The sequence below is a fragment of the Nymphaea colorata genome, chromosome 7 (assembly GCF_008831285.2).
Source record: "Nymphaea colorata isolate Beijing-Zhang1983 chromosome 7, ASM883128v2, whole genome shotgun sequence".
NCBI lineage: Eukaryota > Viridiplantae > Streptophyta > Magnoliopsida > Nymphaeales > Nymphaeaceae > Nymphaea > Nymphaea colorata.
Window position 1 is genome coordinate 3,946,777 of NC_045144.1, and position 19,965 is coordinate 3,966,741.

The 19,965-nt window shown below is 44.4% G+C and overlaps 1 protein-coding gene and 1 long non-coding RNA gene across 2 annotated transcripts; one reads left to right on the plus strand and one right to left on the minus strand.

The window, feature by feature from the left end:
* The first annotated feature begins 3,507 nt into the window (after positions 1-3,507).
* On the plus strand, positions 3,508-13,042 carry LOC116257500 (protein STICHEL). Its single transcript, XM_031634323.2, has 6 exons — positions 3,508-7,395; positions 7,487-7,706; positions 10,075-10,635; positions 11,356-12,136; positions 12,339-12,411; positions 12,544-13,042. The coding sequence occupies exons 1-6, from the start codon at positions 5,275-5,277 to the stop codon at positions 12,628-12,630; spliced, it is 3,843 nt and encodes a 1,280-aa protein (XP_031490183.1). The 5' UTR covers positions 3,508-5,274; the 3' UTR covers positions 12,631-13,042.
* Positions 13,043-14,835: 1,793 nt separating this feature from the next.
* On the minus strand, positions 14,836-17,861 carry LOC126410246 (uncharacterized). The gene is made up of 2 exons (XR_007573880.1): positions 15,510-17,861; positions 14,836-15,412 (listed from the first exon to the last, which is right to left on the minus strand). It is a non-coding gene; the product is annotated as an uncharacterized LOC126410246 (long non-coding RNA).
* Positions 17,862-19,965: the final 2,104 nt, after the last annotated feature.

Here is a 19,965-nt window from a genome sequence, read left to right on the forward strand (position 1 = left end):
TTTCTTCACATGGAGTTTGCATAATTAACCATCTAAGGTATCACATGTGATGCTCATCATGGAACATAGTTTCACAAGCTTACAGAGAAAGAGAGAGAGAGAGAGAGAGTTCAGCCATACAACCTTCTGACATGCATAAGGATTGACTTCAACGCATTCTAAAACCAGTCCACTGTATTTGAATCTGATCTTAAGATGTCTGAATCTACATATGAAATGTACTGTTAGACCCGACCCATATCTGTACCCGAACCCAAATCTGTTTTTTAGCTGTATCTGACTCCAAATCAAAGAAAGAAAAAAAAATGTGATATTGCCAGGTGCAATAAAAAGAACCCAAAAACATAGGATCTGATCACATGAAAGGAAAGAGATGTGCTCTTTATTCACATAGAACTTGTTCTTGACCTAACTGTCTGATTAATTTTGAGATCCGATCCGACATTCAAACAAATTGTCAAATCACCTGGATTCTATTTTAAAATCTAAATGTGGGATGCCTCTGGATCTGATATCTGATCAAAACCGACCAATTTGTAGGTCAACCTGAGACGACTGGCTTATTTAATTTCAAAAATTTGAACTCCAAAGCTATGGAATTACCAAACGAACACATTACTGAGTTCTTTTACATTAAATTAATTATAAGATACCATTTCTTTGGTGCCTTAAAATAAGTAGTTTTACAATAAAGGTAACGTATTCTATAATTGACTACATTAGTTGTCAATCGACGTGCTTGCATGAGTCGATCGCCGCTGAGCACCTAGAGTTGCGATTCTGTGTGCTGATGAGTTTATTTTTGCTACCCACAAGTAGAAATGAGTCATTTAGTTAGAACCTACCCGAGCCAGAGCATGAATGGTATCGCTGTTTCAGTAGCGCAGGAAAGTGATCTGTGTTTAAAATGGTTTCTGATAATTAGATTGTACATCTACAAGGCAGAATCCAAACAAAATTAAGAGACTATGAACGTAAGTAACTTAGAGCTTCCGAGTTTTTTAAGGAAATACGAAATCAAGTAAGCAATTCAGTTTTTTAGTTCCTTGGTTATTCCTGATGTTGAGCAGACGGGAGAAGAACTGTAGAAATCGCACCTCTTTGCAGGAAAGCTAAGTTCTAATGGGAAGGGATGGAGCAGCGGCCTACTGAAGCATGCCATTGCACTTGAGGGGACAGGCATAGTGGCAGTGGTTGGTTCAAACATGAACGTCCATTCTTACATAATGCCGAAGCAAGCTGATCCCACTCTAATCTAATGGCGGAGGAAGGAGATGCGTTATTTTACATGCAACATATGAGCCGCACAGGGCCCTTAACTTCCCAAATAACCAGTACGTATATATTTTAATGCAAGTAACCATACTTTGCTGCGCTATCTCTCCTCTGATTTGACTTGTGGCTTCTGGGTTCAACAATAGAAAAAGAAAAAAAATATCATTGATCTTCATGAACAGGGGTGTTATTTGGAGGGAATTTGTTCAATTTCAATTAGCAATGCCTTTTCGATCTTATGGGTTGATGGTGCTGATGCAAACGCTTTTCGTTCCACGTGCTCACTCGATTATGTCAAGCACTCGTGAAGTTGCTGCCTCACGGCACGGGTGATGTCGGCCAGCCGGCCGGCTGCTTCTTTGAGTGATTTTGTCCGGCTCCTAGAGAGACGTACGCCATAAGGTGTTCCACCACTCGATCTTCTGCTATTTTCATTTCTTTTTCCCCTTCTCCTGATGAATAAATGCAGGATGTGACCGACTGTTGACAATCACGGTTGCCCATGTGCTCCACCACCGGCCACGGCCTCGAGACTTAGCCTCTTCGGTTACTAATTGAGCCTCATTATAAATCTGGTATCATGTTCTCTTCTTCTTGAACGGCGTGAGCTGGGCAGAGGACACGAAAATGTCTCCTCTATTTGAGAGTAGGAATCTGATAATTCTGCACGTAAGTCCAAACTGACTTGATTACGTCTTTAATATCGAAGCGTGTTCGGTTCACCAATCTTTATGAATTGCAGAGAGCAAAGGAAAACGATGGTCTTTGATTATTTCGATGGGGTTAAAGAGAAGGGAAAACAAGAACCCTTTTTTTTTTTTTTTTCTAAGCGTTTCAAGAAAAGTTATACGAGCACAAAAGAGAAATATTTAACTAGGAAGGTTCAAAAATTCCTTTAATAAATAAATAGTGAAGCAGTAATGGATAATGAAACTGAGATTGATGCATGCAATGCATCGCGGTAACTACGGCATCCGAGTCGGCATAATTTTAACAAAGATTTCATTATGGGCCACCTGGTCCGACCTCCTCAAACGTCAATTCACAATTCATTCCATTATTGTTACATATGTCGGCTTCAAGCTCAGCATCCGCCGTGGGGGATCCCCCACGGGCAGACTGGCCCTCCCAATGGAGACTTTTCTATTTCGTACAAGGGCTTCATCATATACGAAAACAGACCGTTTGGATTAAATTTTTCATCAACGCCTGACCATCCCCCCTTGGAATTCTCAGTTCAACATAATTGCGCCTCCTTTTTACATATGTATATATATCCGTTGTTAAAACCATGCAATTCAAATGGAAAACGGAAGACCATCTTGAGAAAACAATTACCACTAAGAAATAGTGATGCATCTGATATAGCGAAATTTGTGCGTATACAACTGTCAATTCTCTAGCTTCACCCGAGTTTTTTGAAGACCAAACTTGTAAGGTGCTGATCTTGGTCCTTCTCCCATCGCCTAGATGATCAATATCCATTGCGCTTGCTACTCGGTCGGCCAGAGTCAAGAACAAGAGCAGGACTTCCCATTTCTATGAAGTGAAACACACGATGAGGCTATCCTAAGAGCACTCAGCTTCTTTCTCCATCAGTAGCACTAAACAATATGTGTGGGTGAATCCATCGAATGGTATTTTATGACCCAATGCCATGTTTCTAAGAAAGAGGAAAGGTACCTATGCTTCGCCAAGTACACAATCAATCCACTAGATGATGTCGTTAATGAATCGTCAAAATCGTCCAAACCTGATATTTTATATTTCATTCAACTTTGAAGAGTGTGGCAGATTGATACTTTACAAGATTTAATTTTTCACAATTAATTTGGGGACGGTTTTTCTATATGCAAATAGGTCTGGACGTTTGCATCCATTTGTCAATTTAAAATTCAAAAAGCTGATCTAAATCGAAATTTGATGCATACTCACACATATGGTTGGCTAACAGTGTAGCATGTGTACCCTCGCGGGTTGCTCCCATTTAAGCTGTACCATCTACAAAACTGTAAAGAATCGAGGACTTTTTTTTTGCTTCAGAGGACAAAAAGCAGTAATGGTGTGGAAGCCCCCAGGCAATGAAGACTCCCAATGGTTCTACTTGTTACGGCTTTAACAATAAAGTAACATCTCCACAGTGCTGTGTGAATGCTCAAATAAGTCAGGCCAGATCTTAGAACTTCGGCATCCATTTCCCTTGGTCCACAAGGTCGCTGCGGATGGGGGGGCGTGTTTTTTTTTTTTTGACGTTTTGTGAGTTAGAGCTTGTTGGAAATCCCAGTCTCTCTGTTTTTAGTAGACCGCAGGATGTCACTTGTCCTCATCGTCGATAAGTGTCTGCCTTCGGCAACTGCCTTTGTTTTTTTGTTTTTGTAGGCCCCTCCGTTCCTCCCTCCTTTTCTCTTTCTCCTTTTTCCCCAGGAAAGAGACCTCACCCACGAGCCACCAGGCCCACCATTAATCCATTGAAGAACTTCCTTCAACCAAACAGGGCTTCGTCAGAGATCGAGTAAGAGAACTCCCCTCAATCTCAGCATTTATAGGATATAGGAGTCTTAGATCAATGTCGGATTCCCTTTCTTCTTCTTCATTTTCCCCCTGTTGCTGCCCGTAAGGCCCTTACATCGTGATCTCTTGAAGCGACAGAAGGCAGTGGCAGTGGGCCATTGGCAAAAGGCAGGCAGCTCACTGCTGCTCCTCCCTCGTTTCATTTTTGAACAAATGGGCTTTTAAAAGAGAATCACTGCTTAGCTAAGCCAGTAAGAAGGGAACTGATCAGAGTTACGCACACGGTGTTGGGGAGCACCTACCGTCGGAATCCTCCAGTCAAACCTGTCACTAAAAGGAGTGGACCCGAGTAAGTGTCAGCGGTCGTCCGCTGGTTGCGTAATTTCCGATGCTTTCTGCTGTAGAGCTATGGTCGGAGTGAAATCGCAAAGCTTTTACCACTGGGTCGACTTGGTCTGAGCCGGTGAGTTCTGCTGCTTTCTGCCGCAGTGATTTGTTATTGAGATGATCCAGACAGAAGCAGCCGCCCCCATCAAGCGAGTCCAATGGCGAGAAAAGAGAGTCAGAATCGGAGTGCGGCAGAGAGCGGCGGTGGTGGTGGGGGGAGTTTAAAAATGAAAAACACAGTAAAGGGAGAGGAGAGGGGGGTGTTTTCTTCTGCGTCCACGTGCGCTGCAACAAGCAACAACGGCTACTCCCTCTTTGGAGGGAGTTTTTGATTTTTGTGTATTTGTAAGGGCATCGAGTGGCGCCATTCGGGGAAACTCCCCAATTGCAATTTGCAAACAAAACGAAGGAACCTGGAGAGAGAGAGATGCAGAGGCATGCCCATTAACCATAGTTAGAAAAAAGAAAAAAAGAAAAAGAAAAGCGCAGACAATGAGACAGGCAGAGAGTTGATGCTGTTAGTAATCACGCTTTCTGAGAGTTTCATCAGATCTGAATCAGTGCTCCAATCTACGCGGCTTCTTCTACTCTACTTCCTTCTCTCTCTAATAATCTCCTCCTCCTCCGTCCTCTCTTCACCTCTTTCCCATTCACCTGTGAGACTTCCTTCCTCACCCCTCCTCATTTTTCTCGCTGAAGTTGCTCCTGCTCTCGTCTGTTATGTGATTCTTTAGTTGGAAGGATCTCCATGTTTATTACAAATTAATTTGGGATCCCCTTTTCTATTGCCAATTAATTTGGGCACCAAGAGATCGCCTTTTGTCCATTACATGTTTGGTAGTTTCTTCTTGTTGAGCTGTAAATCGCTGTGCAATCGCTCGGATTATAGAGCATTTGGCTGGGAAGCAGCGGCTGGGAGTGAGACGGTGAAACACCTCTCGCCGGGTTGCCAAATGCACAAAAGGAGAAAGAATCGATTAATGACGGAATTAATTAGGCCCCCCTCTGGTTGTGGCCGCTTCAGCTTGCTTTCCTTCTTCGCTGCTATCAACATTCTCCTATGAGTGGTGGTTGGTGTTTCAGTTTTCAAGAAGCAACGTGATGGTTGAGAGGAGGATGGTCAGGCACTCCACTGATTCGGGCGAGCTCCGCCTGAAGAAGGAGCTCAGTGCCCTTGGAAAGGCTCGATTTCTGCGCGACCCGGAGACATGTTCCTCCTGGAGATCTCCAGTGAGCACTACCCGCTTCTCCACCATCTGTGCTCCCCCGAGCCACTCGCCTGGTGCCAGAGCAGGAGGAGGAGGTTCTGAGATCGGCATGTCCAACTCTGTACCTGAGCGGAAGGACGCAGAGGTGCTGTTCGAGCTTGACCACTCGAGCTTGCAGCCGGCTGTCCCCATTGGCAGAGAAAAGTCCATCTTCCTCTACAACTGGAGGCACCGGTCCAGCGGCAAGGGGAAATGGTCCTTCTCCAACGTTTTGGGTGGCGAGAACGGCCGGATTCATCCGAACAGGGATGATATGCAAGGATCAGTTAATGAGAGCAGCACCGGAGTGGGCGAGAACAGTTTCAGCGATTCCCTGAGGGAAGATCCTCAGGATGTTGCTCAGCGCGTCGAGGAGTCCTCCCCTGTGGTCCTGAGGAGGCCCAGCAGGAAACCCCGGCAAAAAAGCAATGAAACCGATGCCAGAAACGGTCGCTCCAATCAGGAGGCACGCTCGAACTACTGCAATTCCGGGGAGTTTGGGGTTTCTCTGTACGATTCATCCCACGAGGCGTCCCATGCGCGGGCCGAGTCACCCCTGCTGCGCGGCTACTCCGTGGCTTCAGAAGAGCAAATGATCAACCCCAAGGACGAGAAATGGAGCCGCTCGGCCAAGTTGCTGAGAGCTTCCAGGAGGGAGGAGGCGTCTTACACGCCCGCATCAACGCGCAACCCCAGCCTGATCGATTCTTGGGATGGGACAACTTCATTTGGCGACAATGAACTGGACGACTATCTGGACGTGCAAGGGGGCCAAGGGTGTGGCATCCCCTGCTATTGGTCGAAGAAGATGAAGTACAACAAGACCCCTCGCTCTTGCTGTTCTCCCTCCTTCTCCGATGCATTGAGGAGGAGGAGGAGAACCAGGAGCCGGGGCCCCGGGAGCAGGGGGAGCAGCATCCTCTGTGCAGGACAGTTCATGTACTCCAAGCGCTCGCGGTCGCCATCGCCGTCACCGTCGCTGTCTCCGTCGGCTTCCATCTCGCAGCTCGGCCGCAAATGTTCCAAGGCCTCGACTGAACCTTCTCCGGTTTTGCCCTTGCTGCTGACCGACGGAAGGGATCACGGAGCGGGTTCATCTGGTGAGACTCTAATCGACGAGTTGTCGACGGATTTCGGGGAGCTTGATCTGGAGGCTTCCAGTCGTCTGGATGGAAGAAGATGGTCCTGTTGCAAGAGCCCCTCCGAGCAGCTGGCATTGGCAACCGGAACAGGTCGAGACAGAGGGGTGCCAGATCGAGAAACGCCGAGGAGTCTGAGCCAGAAGTACCGTCCGAGGTCCTTCGACGAGCTGGTAGGGCTGAAAATTGTGGTTCAATCGCTTGTCAACGCGCTGTCCAGAGGAAGGATAGCGCCCATGTACCTCTTTCAAGGTCCTCGAGGAACCGGAAAGACGTCTGTGGCCAGGATCTTCGCGGCCGCACTGAATTGTTTGTCAACGAATGAGGCCAAGCCTTGCGGGTTTTGCAAGGAATGCATAGACGGCGTTGCTGGAAAAAGCGCCAGCACCATAGAGTTGGATGCCACCAATGGCAAGGCTATGGCTAAAGTGAAGCAGCTGTTGGAGAAAGCTTCTGCGTCCCCTCGGCAGTCAAAGTACAGAGTGCTTCTTATAGATGAATGCCATGTGCTGTCCATCAAGACGTGGACGGCGTTTCTTAACCTGATGGAGGAACTTCCATCCCATTTGGTTTTCATATTCATTACCACGGAACCGGAGACTTTGCCCCGTGCTGTTGCTTCCCGGTGCCAGAGGTACCTCTTTCCCAAGATCAAAGAAGCAGATATCGTTCCAAGGCTCAGGATGTTGGCTGCAGAAGAGAATATGGATGTCGAACCGGATGCACTGGATTTGATAGCCTTGCATTCCGATGGTTCTCTTCGTGATGCAGAAACGGTGCTCGAGCAACTGGGCTTGCTGGGGAAGAAGATCACTGCATCTCTAGTTAATGATTTTGTAAGTTTCACTATGAGCCGTTTGCTAACTAGGGCTTTGTATGTTGATGCTCGTTCTCCATCTGATCGCCGATGACTCTTTCTTTCTATAGGCTGGTGTCGTTTCGGATGACAAATTGCTTGATCTTCTTGAGTTAGCCATGTCCTCCAATACCTCACAAACAGTTAAAAGAGCAAGAGAGCTGCTGGATACGGGGGTCGATCCGCTGGCTCTAATGTCCCAGTTAGCAGCTCTCATTATGGATATCATTGCAGGAACTGACAGACTAGCGGACACCAAATGTGATGGATCGGTTTTTGATAAACAAAGCTGTAAGCCTCTTTTTCTCACTCTCTCTTTTTCCTGCTTGGTATTTTGTAAAATGCATATGCAACTTACATGTCTAAAGTCAATCAGATATGCTTGTAGTCCAGTTTTGAGGGAACCAGTGAAATATTTATCCCTTGGTTTCATCATCTGCTCGACCTAAGCGACCTACTGTTCATTGAACATATTTCTTGTGTGTCTGTCTATTGAAGATGATAAAAAACGATCTTCTCAATATGTTGGGAGTTCTAAATTGGAATTTGATTGGTGAATCTCAAGGACACCTGTCAAAGTGAGGATATATTTCATCTATAGATGCCATGTAGATTCATATTCAGCTTCAATCTTGAAGATTTGGGGCTAAATGAAATCCTTTCCCATCTTAGGCTGCATCAAAATGGTTTCCAGCATAGCTTGCTAAACGAAGATGGCCATTTTCTGGTTTCTGTGGGTATCCCAAATACTCTCTCTAGATAGCCTTCAAAAAAAAAGGTCTTTGGTTGGAGCCTGAAGTACTCAATGACTGGAGCCACATGATTTTCTCTTTGTTGCAAGCCCACTAAACGTAGTTGGCCATTTTTAAGCCTATCCTCTTTTGAGGACAGGGGACTTCACACCAGTCTGTCCAGATGGTAGATTTTGTACCCCATTGTAGTTCCATTAATAAGGAAGCCTACCGCTTTGTATATACCTAAAATGACATGCACCAATCACCTTCATTGGGCATCACGTTTCATAGTTGAGGAAAATGATACATCCCAGGCTTCCTGGAATCTGTAGGAAGAATCATATTCCAGTCCACCAAAAGAAGCTTTGAGCTTGAGGGAAATTTGGGAAAAGCACTAATAGAACATTCTTGCTATTCCATGGTATGTAGGAAAATGCTAGACAATTGCATAAAATGTACAATTTTAAGTATGTGTTTCAGTAGAAATCATGCTAGTGAAAGGTTTCATTTCAAATTTTGAAAATTCTTTGATTTTCAAGAAGGTACTTTTCAGTTCAGGAAGAGAAGAATGTGCAAGACCATTCCTGGGTAATTTTAAAGATGTTCCTGTTGTTGCTACTGTGAATCATAGTTTAATTGCTGCAGGCCTATGTCTTTTACATTGAAATGCGGAAGCTTCATTTTCTGCTCTCATTTATATGTAGGCCCAGCATAGAAGCAAATCAGTTAGGATCAGCTCCACACACTGTAGCTGATTTTTTTTGTTATGTCTGCATAAATGGAACATCTCCATGTCTGCATTGTTTACCAGAAAATACAATGTGCCTAATTGACTTAGTTTTCCTTATTCTCTAGGTTAATAGTTTTCTTTCCTTTAAATTATAAAGTTTACATTATAATCATGCCAACCAAAGTTGAAAATGTTTCGGTTTTTTCACACTTTTAAAGTTGGTCGATAATGTTAAAATAAAATGAAACTATTAAGTATTATCACCATGCAAACACAACTGTAGAGAGAGAGTACATCGTCGTCACACCAAGAGAAGTGGAAAACATTTGTTTCCATGTCAATAGAAGCTTGTCTTTGGCATTGAACTGTTGAATACTCCTAGAGTTGGTCCTTACTGCCAAAACAAGATAAGGCTAACTATGCAAACACATTCATCCAAATGCGAACATGGCACAGAGCTCACATTCATCAAAATACACAATATTCAAAACAGAGAGGGTTTTCACGTAAGATTGAAAACATCTTGGCTTTTTCTTACTCCTAAAGTTGGTCGACAATGTTAAAACAAGTTGAACTATTGCCATTTTCATGCAAACACATAGTGATTCACAGATGAATGTTGTATCCAAGCACACATCATGCTAGATTGAGAGAGAGAGATAGAGACAGAGAGAGAGAGAGAGAGATTGTAGAGATTGCATCACGGCAACAGAAGCATCACGGCAACAGAAGTTTAAAACATGTGGATTTTTCCATGTCAATAGAAGCTTCTCTTTGCATTAAACTGTTCTGCACTCCTAAAGTTGGTCCACACTGTTAAAACAAGATAAGGCGTAATCAAAAGGCACAATTATCCAACTATGAACACCGTATGCAAACAGAGAGGTTTTCATGTGAGGAGCATGACAGTGCTAAAACCCTGAAGTACAGACTACAAGAGGCACTTTTAAGCATCGATATTACATGTCTTGGTCTTCTTTCACAAAAGCAGGAAAACAGACAACAAAAGATGAAGTTCATTAGAAGTACCTAGGCTAGTAATTTTTAGAAAAGGAACATAAAAGGGAACGAGGGATGCTTGAGAAACTAAAGCTTCTTCAGAGGCATGGTTATAATGCAATTTTACTTGACGTGTTCACTCATTTTTATAGTTCTCTTTCTGATTTTTGCACTTTCTTTTGAAACCACCATTCAGTGACCGAAGCCGAGTTGGAAAGTCTAAGGCATGCTCTAAAAATTCTTTCTGAAGCAGAAAAGCAGCTCCGCCTCTCGAGTGATAGGTCAACATGGTTTACTGCTGCTCTCTTGCAGATTGGCTCTAACAATCAGCCTTCTCTCGCTCCAAATAAAACCAAACAAAATGTTAGGCATGCTGATGACTTAAAGGAGCATAATAACATGCAAACTGAAGGAACTATTCAGCATAAAATGACAGGGAGTGTGAACAAGCATGAGGAGGCAGCATCATTACCCATTTCCGTATCAGCAAATGAAAATGCTTCTTACCCTGGTGGTCCTTCATCTAGTGATTCTAAAATGGATATCAATGATAATCTGCTGACATGCAGCAAATCAATGGAGGGTGCATCAGCTGTGGGTGATGAAGATGTTCAGGCGAATGTGAGTGGGTTTATACACATAAGCACATGTGAGCTGGATGAGATCTGGAGGAGAGTTGTAGAAAGGTGCCACTCGAAGACTTTAAGGCAGTTGCTGTTTAGTGATGGAAAGCTAGTGTCAGTTTACGAAGAAAACAGTAAGTTTTATGTCATTGGATGTGGATCCTTATCTAGTTTATGTGAAAATCTCAATATTAGATGCCCTTTCTGATTTTTCTGGTATTTTTTTTTCAACTCTTTGCTTTGTGAATTTCATAGGAAAAAGGACCACCACATGTTTGCTTTTTCTTGTGTTAGTTCTGTGCAATGTAACCCAGAAATGTAAGTGAAGGCTTTTGGAGGAATTGCAATTTCTTGTTCTTTATTTCACATCTTCCAATGTACTCTGTTTATGCTTGTTGTGCTTATAGTTATTGGTGTAGGTATTTGCTTATTTGGTGGCAACTATTCGTATATTGGGTACTGTACTTGCTCATCTTAAACTTTTTTACTTGGCTAATAGTTTGTCGAGGTGGATACCTTCTTTTCTGGGATTGCTTCCTGCGCTTCATGAAGTTCAAAATTTAGTCATTCAGATATCTAGCCTACTACTCTGTTCTATATGCCATATATTCTGTTAATTTAAATTTTTATTTGGAAACCTGTTAATGTATAATCAACATTAACACCAGAAAAACGTTAGTACATTGTGTTCCATGAAATGGATAAATGTCCATGATGCACCAGTATTACCTATTACACTTGTATTAGAAAAGCAAGCCGATTTTAGGCCAGGAATTAATTATTATTGTCATTCTAGAATTAGTGATGCAAGCATCTGGGTAAGCCTAACAGTAGCAATGCTTTTCTATTTGCAGGTGCACTAATTGCTTGTATAGCATTTAAACACCAAGATCAGAAAGACAGGGCTGAGCGATTTCTAAAAAGCATAACGAACTCAATGGAAATTGTTTTGAGACACAATGTAAAGGTTTCGGTTGGACTTCTATCTCAAATGGCCGACATGTCTTCCAGATTTTCAGTTAAGGTACCAAGTGTCTCACCAAGAAAGCAGACAGGGTCTAGTCATACCATGGTTAAGGAGAGAACAGATAATACCAATGGAGGCAATCACTATGGCGGACAATTACGGAATGAAGCAACTACTTCCAGCCGGAATAATCCTGATACCTTGGAAGACAGCATTGATGATTCTTGTGATGGCTCTTCTTTACTGGAGGATAACTTCAACAGATCAAGTTTGACAGTGTTTCCAATAGAGGGAAATGGAGGATCTTATATTAGAAAATATTTGGATAATGAAATTGCTGTTGATAGCACAGACGCTGTTGTCGACGAGCAGAAGTTGGAATCTGCTTGGTTGCAGGCAGTAGAGAAAGGTCCACTAGGATCAACTGGCCAGCCAAAGCATGTGCGGAATCAAGTAACCTCGCAGGATGATTTCTTCAGTCATAACGAAACTGCCTCTGTGATGCAACCTGTTGCTGCAATTGGACATCCTGGAGAGGATGTGAATCCTAGAAGCCCGTCCATAGGGGTCATTGGAAGCAGGGTGCAAGTTCAAAAATACCTGGATAATCCTTGTCCTCTTTCGCCTAGCTTACTTCACATGAGGAGCTGCAAATATGATTCTGACACGTAAGTCATTCTTATGACCCATGTCGGCTGCTAGTGGTCATTCTAGCTTGTCCTTCGATCTCAGTAGTGCCAATTGCAATTGCTGAACTATCAAAGTGCCGACACTTTAAAATTAGAGGCATTAGGTTTGATTTTTGCTTGGGATTATGTCCCGACTTGCATGTTTTCTAAAATGTGTTAAGAGGGTTGATACTCTTTGTAGGGGTGGATATGAGTCCGCGCCTGGTTGCAATGGAATCCTTTGCTGGAAAACCTTCGGGCATCGCAAGGGAAAGGTATGCATTTTAAAGCAGGATATGCCGGCCAGTGATGGCTTGTCAATAAAATAATGACTCGAGGCCTGACGAGAGTTAAAATTCTTCCATCTGCTTCTAACTTTTTCCTTCATTGACACGTTCGCATGTCAGGCAAAGCCAATGAAAGCAGCTCGGTCTCACGGATCTAGATGGTGTTTATGCGTCAAATGCTGTGGGAGATTAAGTAGCAATGCATGAGAAAGTTAAGAAGTCTGGGGGTTCAGGCGGGCTTGCACAGACAATTATGAAACTACTTGGAATTGGAGTCCAAATGGAGGTAAATTGTCCGACCCCGTCCGTCATTTGATATTCTTTTGTGACCTGCAACTTCAACAAAATGACCCCCTTACGGAAGGTTACACCTGGATATGACATGCCCGTGTCTCCATTCGAAAGGTGACAGCTCTGATGCTTGGTGACTATCTATAATTATGTATTCGAGAACAAAACGTTACACTCTGTACCCATCTCTGTCCCCATCTCTGTCTCTCTCCCCTCTGGATCCATGAAATAGGTACTCTGAGGAAGGCTCTTCTCGATGTATTCTATCCTTAAACTGAAACATCGGGCCCGTTGGAGTTATTGAGAGGTCATCATTCTTTGATGCCAACGTATCGCGATTGTTGGTTTACGATTAAACAATTACTAGTAGTCCAATTGCACGCGCACACGCATACTACCCACATTGCTTATGATGAATCGATTGGTGTTCTGAACAAATAAACGGAAATCAACTTTGTTCCTATTCGTCAGAGCAGGACCAGGATATGGTTTGACCTTTTGTCGGTCGGACGTTAAATGTGTATTTCAGAATTTGATTGGACCCATATGCCGTGGTTTACTTCTCCCATGTTTCTCTTGTCATGGATAGGTTGATTTTTCCTTCTTATTTCACAATTGAAGCATATACGTATACATAAGTCTGAAGATGGGACTATTGCGATGAATAACTACATAAAATCATAAAGAGGCTGTTAATGCTACAGTTGCTAATTTGGTCCCCACCCATACATTTGAGGTGTTGGGCATGTTTTGATATTCATTTTATGAACAGGCATGTTAAGGCCCAAATAAGTTGGGATAGTAGGGAGGCTATGACCGCGACGAGGGAAGTTAACTCCCGTAAAGATATAACTGGACAATTTTAGGTAAAGCGAAGTTTCAGTGATTTTTATCTTTAAGCTTGTTCAGGAAAAAAACAAATCGACCAATTCAGGCAAGAACCGTGCTGTGTTGTTGGAAAGATCGCTGATCATCATGGCTTACAACCGAAGCAATCAGGACGAACGGTGCAACTACACTCATTCAATGGTCCATTCGTTTTAGCAACTCTTCTTTACCTATTACAAATACTATTAATGTTAAGTGACATGGGTATTCCAGTAAGATGCATGTATTTGTGTCACTGTACCCGTATCTAAAGTGAGTAATTGACACACTCCAAGTTGATCTAAACTACTCAATTAAATGATTATATATATATATATAGCCGTGACTTTAAAGCTCTTTACTTTTTCTTTTGTTTTTTTTTATTATTTTTTGAGTAATCGGGGTCCCGTGGAATGGAAGATGGGAAGAGGAAGAGGGAAGGAAACGAAGTGGCATGGGCTTCTCCCCTTCTGCTGGCCAATGGCGGTGTCAAGGCATTGGCCAGCGCCTTTCAGTGGTCACCGACCAACGGACGGTGCTGGTCGATAGTATGGGTGCTGCTGTCGGCCAGCGGAAAGGGGAGGAACCTGTTATGGCCGGAGATGTAGGCGGCTGAAAATGAAGATGAAGCAGCCGATGCCAACGCCAAAAGTTGCAGCCGTAAGCACTCAAGATCCTTGCGGTGGTAAATCCTATTGGCCCATTGATGGCCTTATAAAATTTTCTACACTTGCTGGACACAACCCCCGCTAAAATCTCCCAAGGGTAGAGGTACAAGAAGGGCTTCTCCACATTAAACTAGGGCTGAACCTATTAAAAGACTATCAGTTTTAGGCCTTGCAAGCGTAGCTTACAAATTTAGTTCTAGCCTCACTCAACATGCACCATTCAACACCCACAAACAATCTGCCACATACAATCCCTAAAACGGGTAAACCATCCCCAGCCCCTAGGTGATCTTGCAGCTTGGGTTCGTGTCCTTAGCTCGTGAGCTTTGGAGGTAACCCCGAGTGTCTGCATGCCCGTAGGCAAGGCTGAAAGCAAGAACTCCCACCCTCGTCTCTGTAGGGTAAGTAGAGGAGAATTTGGCTGGAGCAAGTCCAGCATACATCACCATGGCTGAAGGCCGAACCTTGGTATTCAGCACACCACCCTCATCAAGTGAGGAGCTAGTCGTCTCGTTGGATGAATGCGGTTCCCCTTGATCAAGATGTGAACAACAAAGTCATTGCTATGTATTTCAACGACTAGTAGGAAGAAGGGAATGCATTTAGATGTATTATTGATAACCCCAAGTGTGCTTGACGTATTAGGGGAGAGCAATCGCTGAGAAGGTGACAACAAACACCCTTCTTCTCCCTCGGATCAGCTTAGCTCACGGTTGTTGCAGCTGCTCCTTCTCCTCGGTATGAACCACCAGAAAACAAGCTGAGATAGTCACAATCCAAATAATCGGAAAACAGTGTATTTCCAAATATCGTTAGGAGACTTCACTATGACTTAGTTTAACCCCTATTGAATGATGATGATATTAAGGGGAAGCAAGCGCCGCTTAGCCCGAAGCTATGTCTCCTAACTGAACACGAACAGGGTTGTCCAAGCTCCTTTCCACTGGCGGTTCAGCTTCCAGCTTCCCACTGCAAGATAGCCTCCAACAAGAACACCGAAATTACCAAGATGACAAGGTATAAAGCACAAAAACCTCAGGAGGAAGCACATCACCAGAAAGGCAGGTAAACCCCAGCAGCAGATGTGAAATGAGGTAAGGCAAGCACCGATTGACACCGGTGTAGGCGCACTATTGAGCAGATATAGCACCTAGCTCCTCCTCCTTCACATCATGCTCAGTTCCAAGAATCCATAACGAAACAAAAATCAATGTACAATAAATAGAGAGGAATGAATTGGAACAGGGTGGAGATCATCACCAGATGTTGGGTTTTACACCAACTGATGCACAGGATGGGGAGGCAGGCGAGGATCCCTCTCGAAGGTTTGGTTTTGTCTTCAAAGGCTTGCTCCACACTCAAAAATTCACCAAAAATCAACCGTGAGTCCGATTGACCTGAAAATTGGACCACAACACCTTGGGATAGATATGAAGGGACGCTCCAAAGTTTGGCTGCAACGGAGTTCCCTACACGGATCGCGATGCACTCCAAGGTTCAATTCTGTCGCAGTCGTATGCTCTGTTCTGGTTCGGTTGCAGAATAGGGGAGGCCAGTAGCTGTTCACAGGGTAGACCTCCACTCCAAAATTCGCCAAAAATCACTCCGACCTCCAAATAGCCTGAAATTTGGATTGTAGGCTGCTGAGACACCAAGGATTAGACGCCCAAAAGTTCAGATCACGATCTGATCTCAGCTGGAAACTCGTTGAGATTTTCTCCCTTAGCACGTCACAGGCTTGTTCAGAGTTGGAGGCTGAAGCTCTCAATCGTCCTATGGTTGAAAAATGGCCCAATGCCAAGCTCCACCTCTCGATCCTCCTATGGCTGAAGAATCCGCACAGAAGCTTGACCTATGTCGCTGGAAATGAGGAAGACAACATTGCTTGGCTCTCAGCAGCACCCTCCGACAGTGTTGCGCAAGACACCAACCAGTTCACCTAGTCGAACGCCTGTCGGAAAACCGACCTCCGTTGAGGTTTTGGACACGGCGCTACAGAGCCACAATGGTTGGAGTTTTTCGCGGGAGAAGAAGGCTCGCAGACTTTCAAACTCCACAGATCCCAAGAAACTTCATTAAGACATAAAGATTAGGGTAACATCACTTTCCTTTTATAAGGAAAACGTTCTGGTTCGTGCCGACGTCTCGTCCCGAGACGATACAAAAACTGAGTCAAAACAAAACAAAGTAGTCTATGTACAATGACTAAATCGACCGAGTTGGTCAACTCTTATTGAGTTCGGTATGAACGCAAGCCTACGCTAACTCCCAATCGTGATGCTCTAGCTGGGTCCAAACCCACTTCACCTGGACTTGGTCTAGGTGGCCTTCACCATGGCTGACTCGGTTCCCTCGTCCAGAACCGTCCTGCTTGTTCCTGTCCTCTCCAGTTCGTCCCTAAACTGTCCCCTTGTCCCGAATCAGTTTGTCCTTGTTTCGTTGAACCTGTTCCCGATGTACTGTCCTGGTCGTCCTGAGCCGATTTGACTAAGCTGCCCTCCGTCTGAGCCGTCGGGTGTGGTCAAGAAGGACTCGGTGCGTCCTTGCTAGTTTTCGCCATCGTGAGGAGTTTAACGTCACAATGAGTACGGACGACATCACCCACTTCGACCTCCTCGGTTGGTTGTGCGCGCTGTCCATGCTGGCCGTGGATAACCTTTCTTTGAGCCGAAGTTGCTCCTGCACATAGGCTAAGCATTCTGTTAGCCTCACAACAAAATACCTCGACGGTGTGGCCAACGCCTGGTGTGCAACGTCGACCTCCTTAGCCTCCCTAGGTGTTCGGCCGCTATATGGTATTCTCCTGTCCAACAGTGCACTAAGGCCTTGCAATGCCTTAGCCTCACAATGCGCTAAGACATGCTTTTCGAAGGTGCCAAGGGTCTTCACGCTGGCTGGCCGCATCTCTCTAGACCTCTCAATAGTGCGCTCGTCGCCATCAGCCATATCCTCCGCACTTCTCGACATGGCTTTAGGTAGACCTGTAACAGAACCCTTCCCCTTTCTTCCTTAACGATAAGAGGAAAGTGGAGGGGCATCTACTCCTACCCCGGCCGATGCCGGTGCCCAAACTGTCGGCCCATGGAAGGCAGAGAAACTCCTCCCCTTCTCCATGTTCAAAAGCAACAAACATGGGGAGGAAAATGACGGAAGGTTTTCCTTCCCCAGCAGCTGGACGGTAGCATCCCTCCCCTCCCAGGTGCCACCAGACGAAGGCATCGTCGGGAGGTGCATGGGTGGGAAGGGATGCTGTCGTCTGGCTGTTGAGGAAGGAAACCCTATCCCCATCCCTCTCCACGTTCAAATAAACGAACGTGGAGAGGGCGTTTCCTTCCCCCACCACCAGACGACATCTTCCTCCTCCTCCCAGGTGCTGTTACACGGTGGCTGGCTATCAGGCGGCACCTGGGAGGGGAAGGGAGCCACCGTGTGGTGGCTGTGCCAAGAAAGAAACCCCCTCCTTGTTTCCTTCCCCCATCCTCCTGACCAAACGGTGACACACTAAAACCCATGTGACAGCCGTCAGACGACATACCTAAGCACCGTCGAGCGGCATCGTTGGCCAGTAAGCATTGCTAGCAGTGGAGAAGAGAGGTGGTAGAGGAGAGATGATTTTTCCTTCTCATGCACATCACAAAAGAAAAGGTAAAAGGAAAATCAAATAAGAGCCATTCGATAAAAAAGATGAATGTCTCTCGTTTGATGTCCCAAAATGTCATAGTCACGGTTCACTCACGCGCGCACACACACACACACATATATATATATTTTAAAGTATCTTGCGTGCAAAGGATGCACCATGTTGCACTCATATTTCTTTGGCTTGCATGGACACATACCATTAGCCTCTATCTTGCCTAAGAAGATTCTCCATTTCGTTCTCATGCTGTTTTATTATCGTCGTTGAGAACTTAATCGAAGCCAGAACCACTTGACGATGTCTTAGGCAACCTCTAGCAGCACAAGAATAATATAACCAATAAAAGATCACTTTGTTAGCAAGTCAGTTTTTTCACTTTTTGTTGGCTATTTCTCTTCAGAACATGATAAACCCATTTTTGATGTTTTCTGACATCTTGCACGCAAAGGATGCACCTTCATGTTTGTTGCTTGCTAATGAATAACTCACAAGTAGAGCTCTCGACTGTTCCCCATCCCAAGCTTTAGCATCCATTCTAAAAGACTAGTTCTTTGTCGGCGAAAGAAATGAAAATTTTAAGGTTCACCATCAAACAAAAGAAAATGCAGTACTACTCTTGAAAAAGAGAATTAATTTGTTGTCATTCCACATCATTTTTTCTTGTTTATTGAAGTTTTTTAGTACAGAATATCTAATATTCAATGCAATCCCTTTTCCTAACTTGGGATTACTGCTTGGATGACATTTGCTAGCTTTGTTGTTCATTCAACTTCCATGCTAAAAATAAATACATTTTTATAGTAACCTCAATGTTACACAGAAGCCTTTGTTGTGGTTGTATTCAGTATTCTTTCCCCAAGCAACATGTCATCTGGTGTCGTTACTTGTACAAGAGCGATTATCAATTAAGCAGTTAAAATTTTTTTGGTCAAACATGCAAATTCTAACACAAGTTGCACCTGCATCAAGTTCTACTCAAACAGAGCGACGGGATATTGCTTCATAACAAAATGTGTCAAGATGATAGTGTGGAAATTGGAATCAATTTTTGTGTTGTTCCCTTTTCAGAAAATTGATGGTACCTCCATATTGACGAGAAATTGAAAATTGATGGTATCTCGATCCTACTATAGCTGAAGAAAGACCTCAGGAGGAAACACGTTACCAGAAAGGCAGGTAAACCCCAGGAGCAGATGTGGAATGGGGTAAGGCAAGCACCGATTGACGCCAGTGCAAGCGCACTGCTGAGCAGCTATAGCTCCTAGCTCCTCCTCCTTCATAGCACGCTCAGTTCCAAGAATCCATAACGAAATAAAGCGTCAACATACAACAAATAGAGAGGAATGAATTGGAATAGCGCGGAGATCGTCACCAGATGTTGGGTTTTACCCCAATTGATGCATAGGATGGGGAGGCAGGCGAGGATCCCTCTCGCAAATCTAGTTCTGTCTTCAAAGACTTGATCCGCACTCAAAAATTCACCAAAAATCAACTGCGAGTCCGATTGACCTGAAAATTGGTCCACATCACCTTGGGATAGATATGAAGGGACGCTCCAAAGCTTGGTTGCAACGGAGTTCCCTGCACAGATCGCAATGCACTTCAAGGTCCAATTCTATCGCAGTCGCAAGCTTTGTTTTGGTTTGGGTGAAGAATAAGGGAGGCCAGAGCTGTTGAAAGGGTATACCTCCATCCAAAAATCACTCTGACCTCCAAATAGCCTCAAATTTGGATTGTAGGCTGTCGAGACACCAAGGATTAGATGCCCAAAAGATCAGATCAAGATCTGATCTTAGCTGGAGATTCGTTGAGAGTTTCTCCCTCAGCAGGTCGCAGACATGTTCAGAGTTGAAACAAGGCAGGCTGAATGTCCTTCGCACAGGCTGAAGGTCCTCCGCACGATCTCAAGCAAATCCAACCAAATCAAAATAAGTTTCCACCATCAATCAACAGGAAATGATCAAATACAACATAAGGATTGATTAGGGGAAAGTCAGATCACCGATTCGAAGGTTTTCCCCAATTTCTGTAGAGATTGGGGGCTCTGCCGTCAGAATGGCAGAGATATTAGGAAAT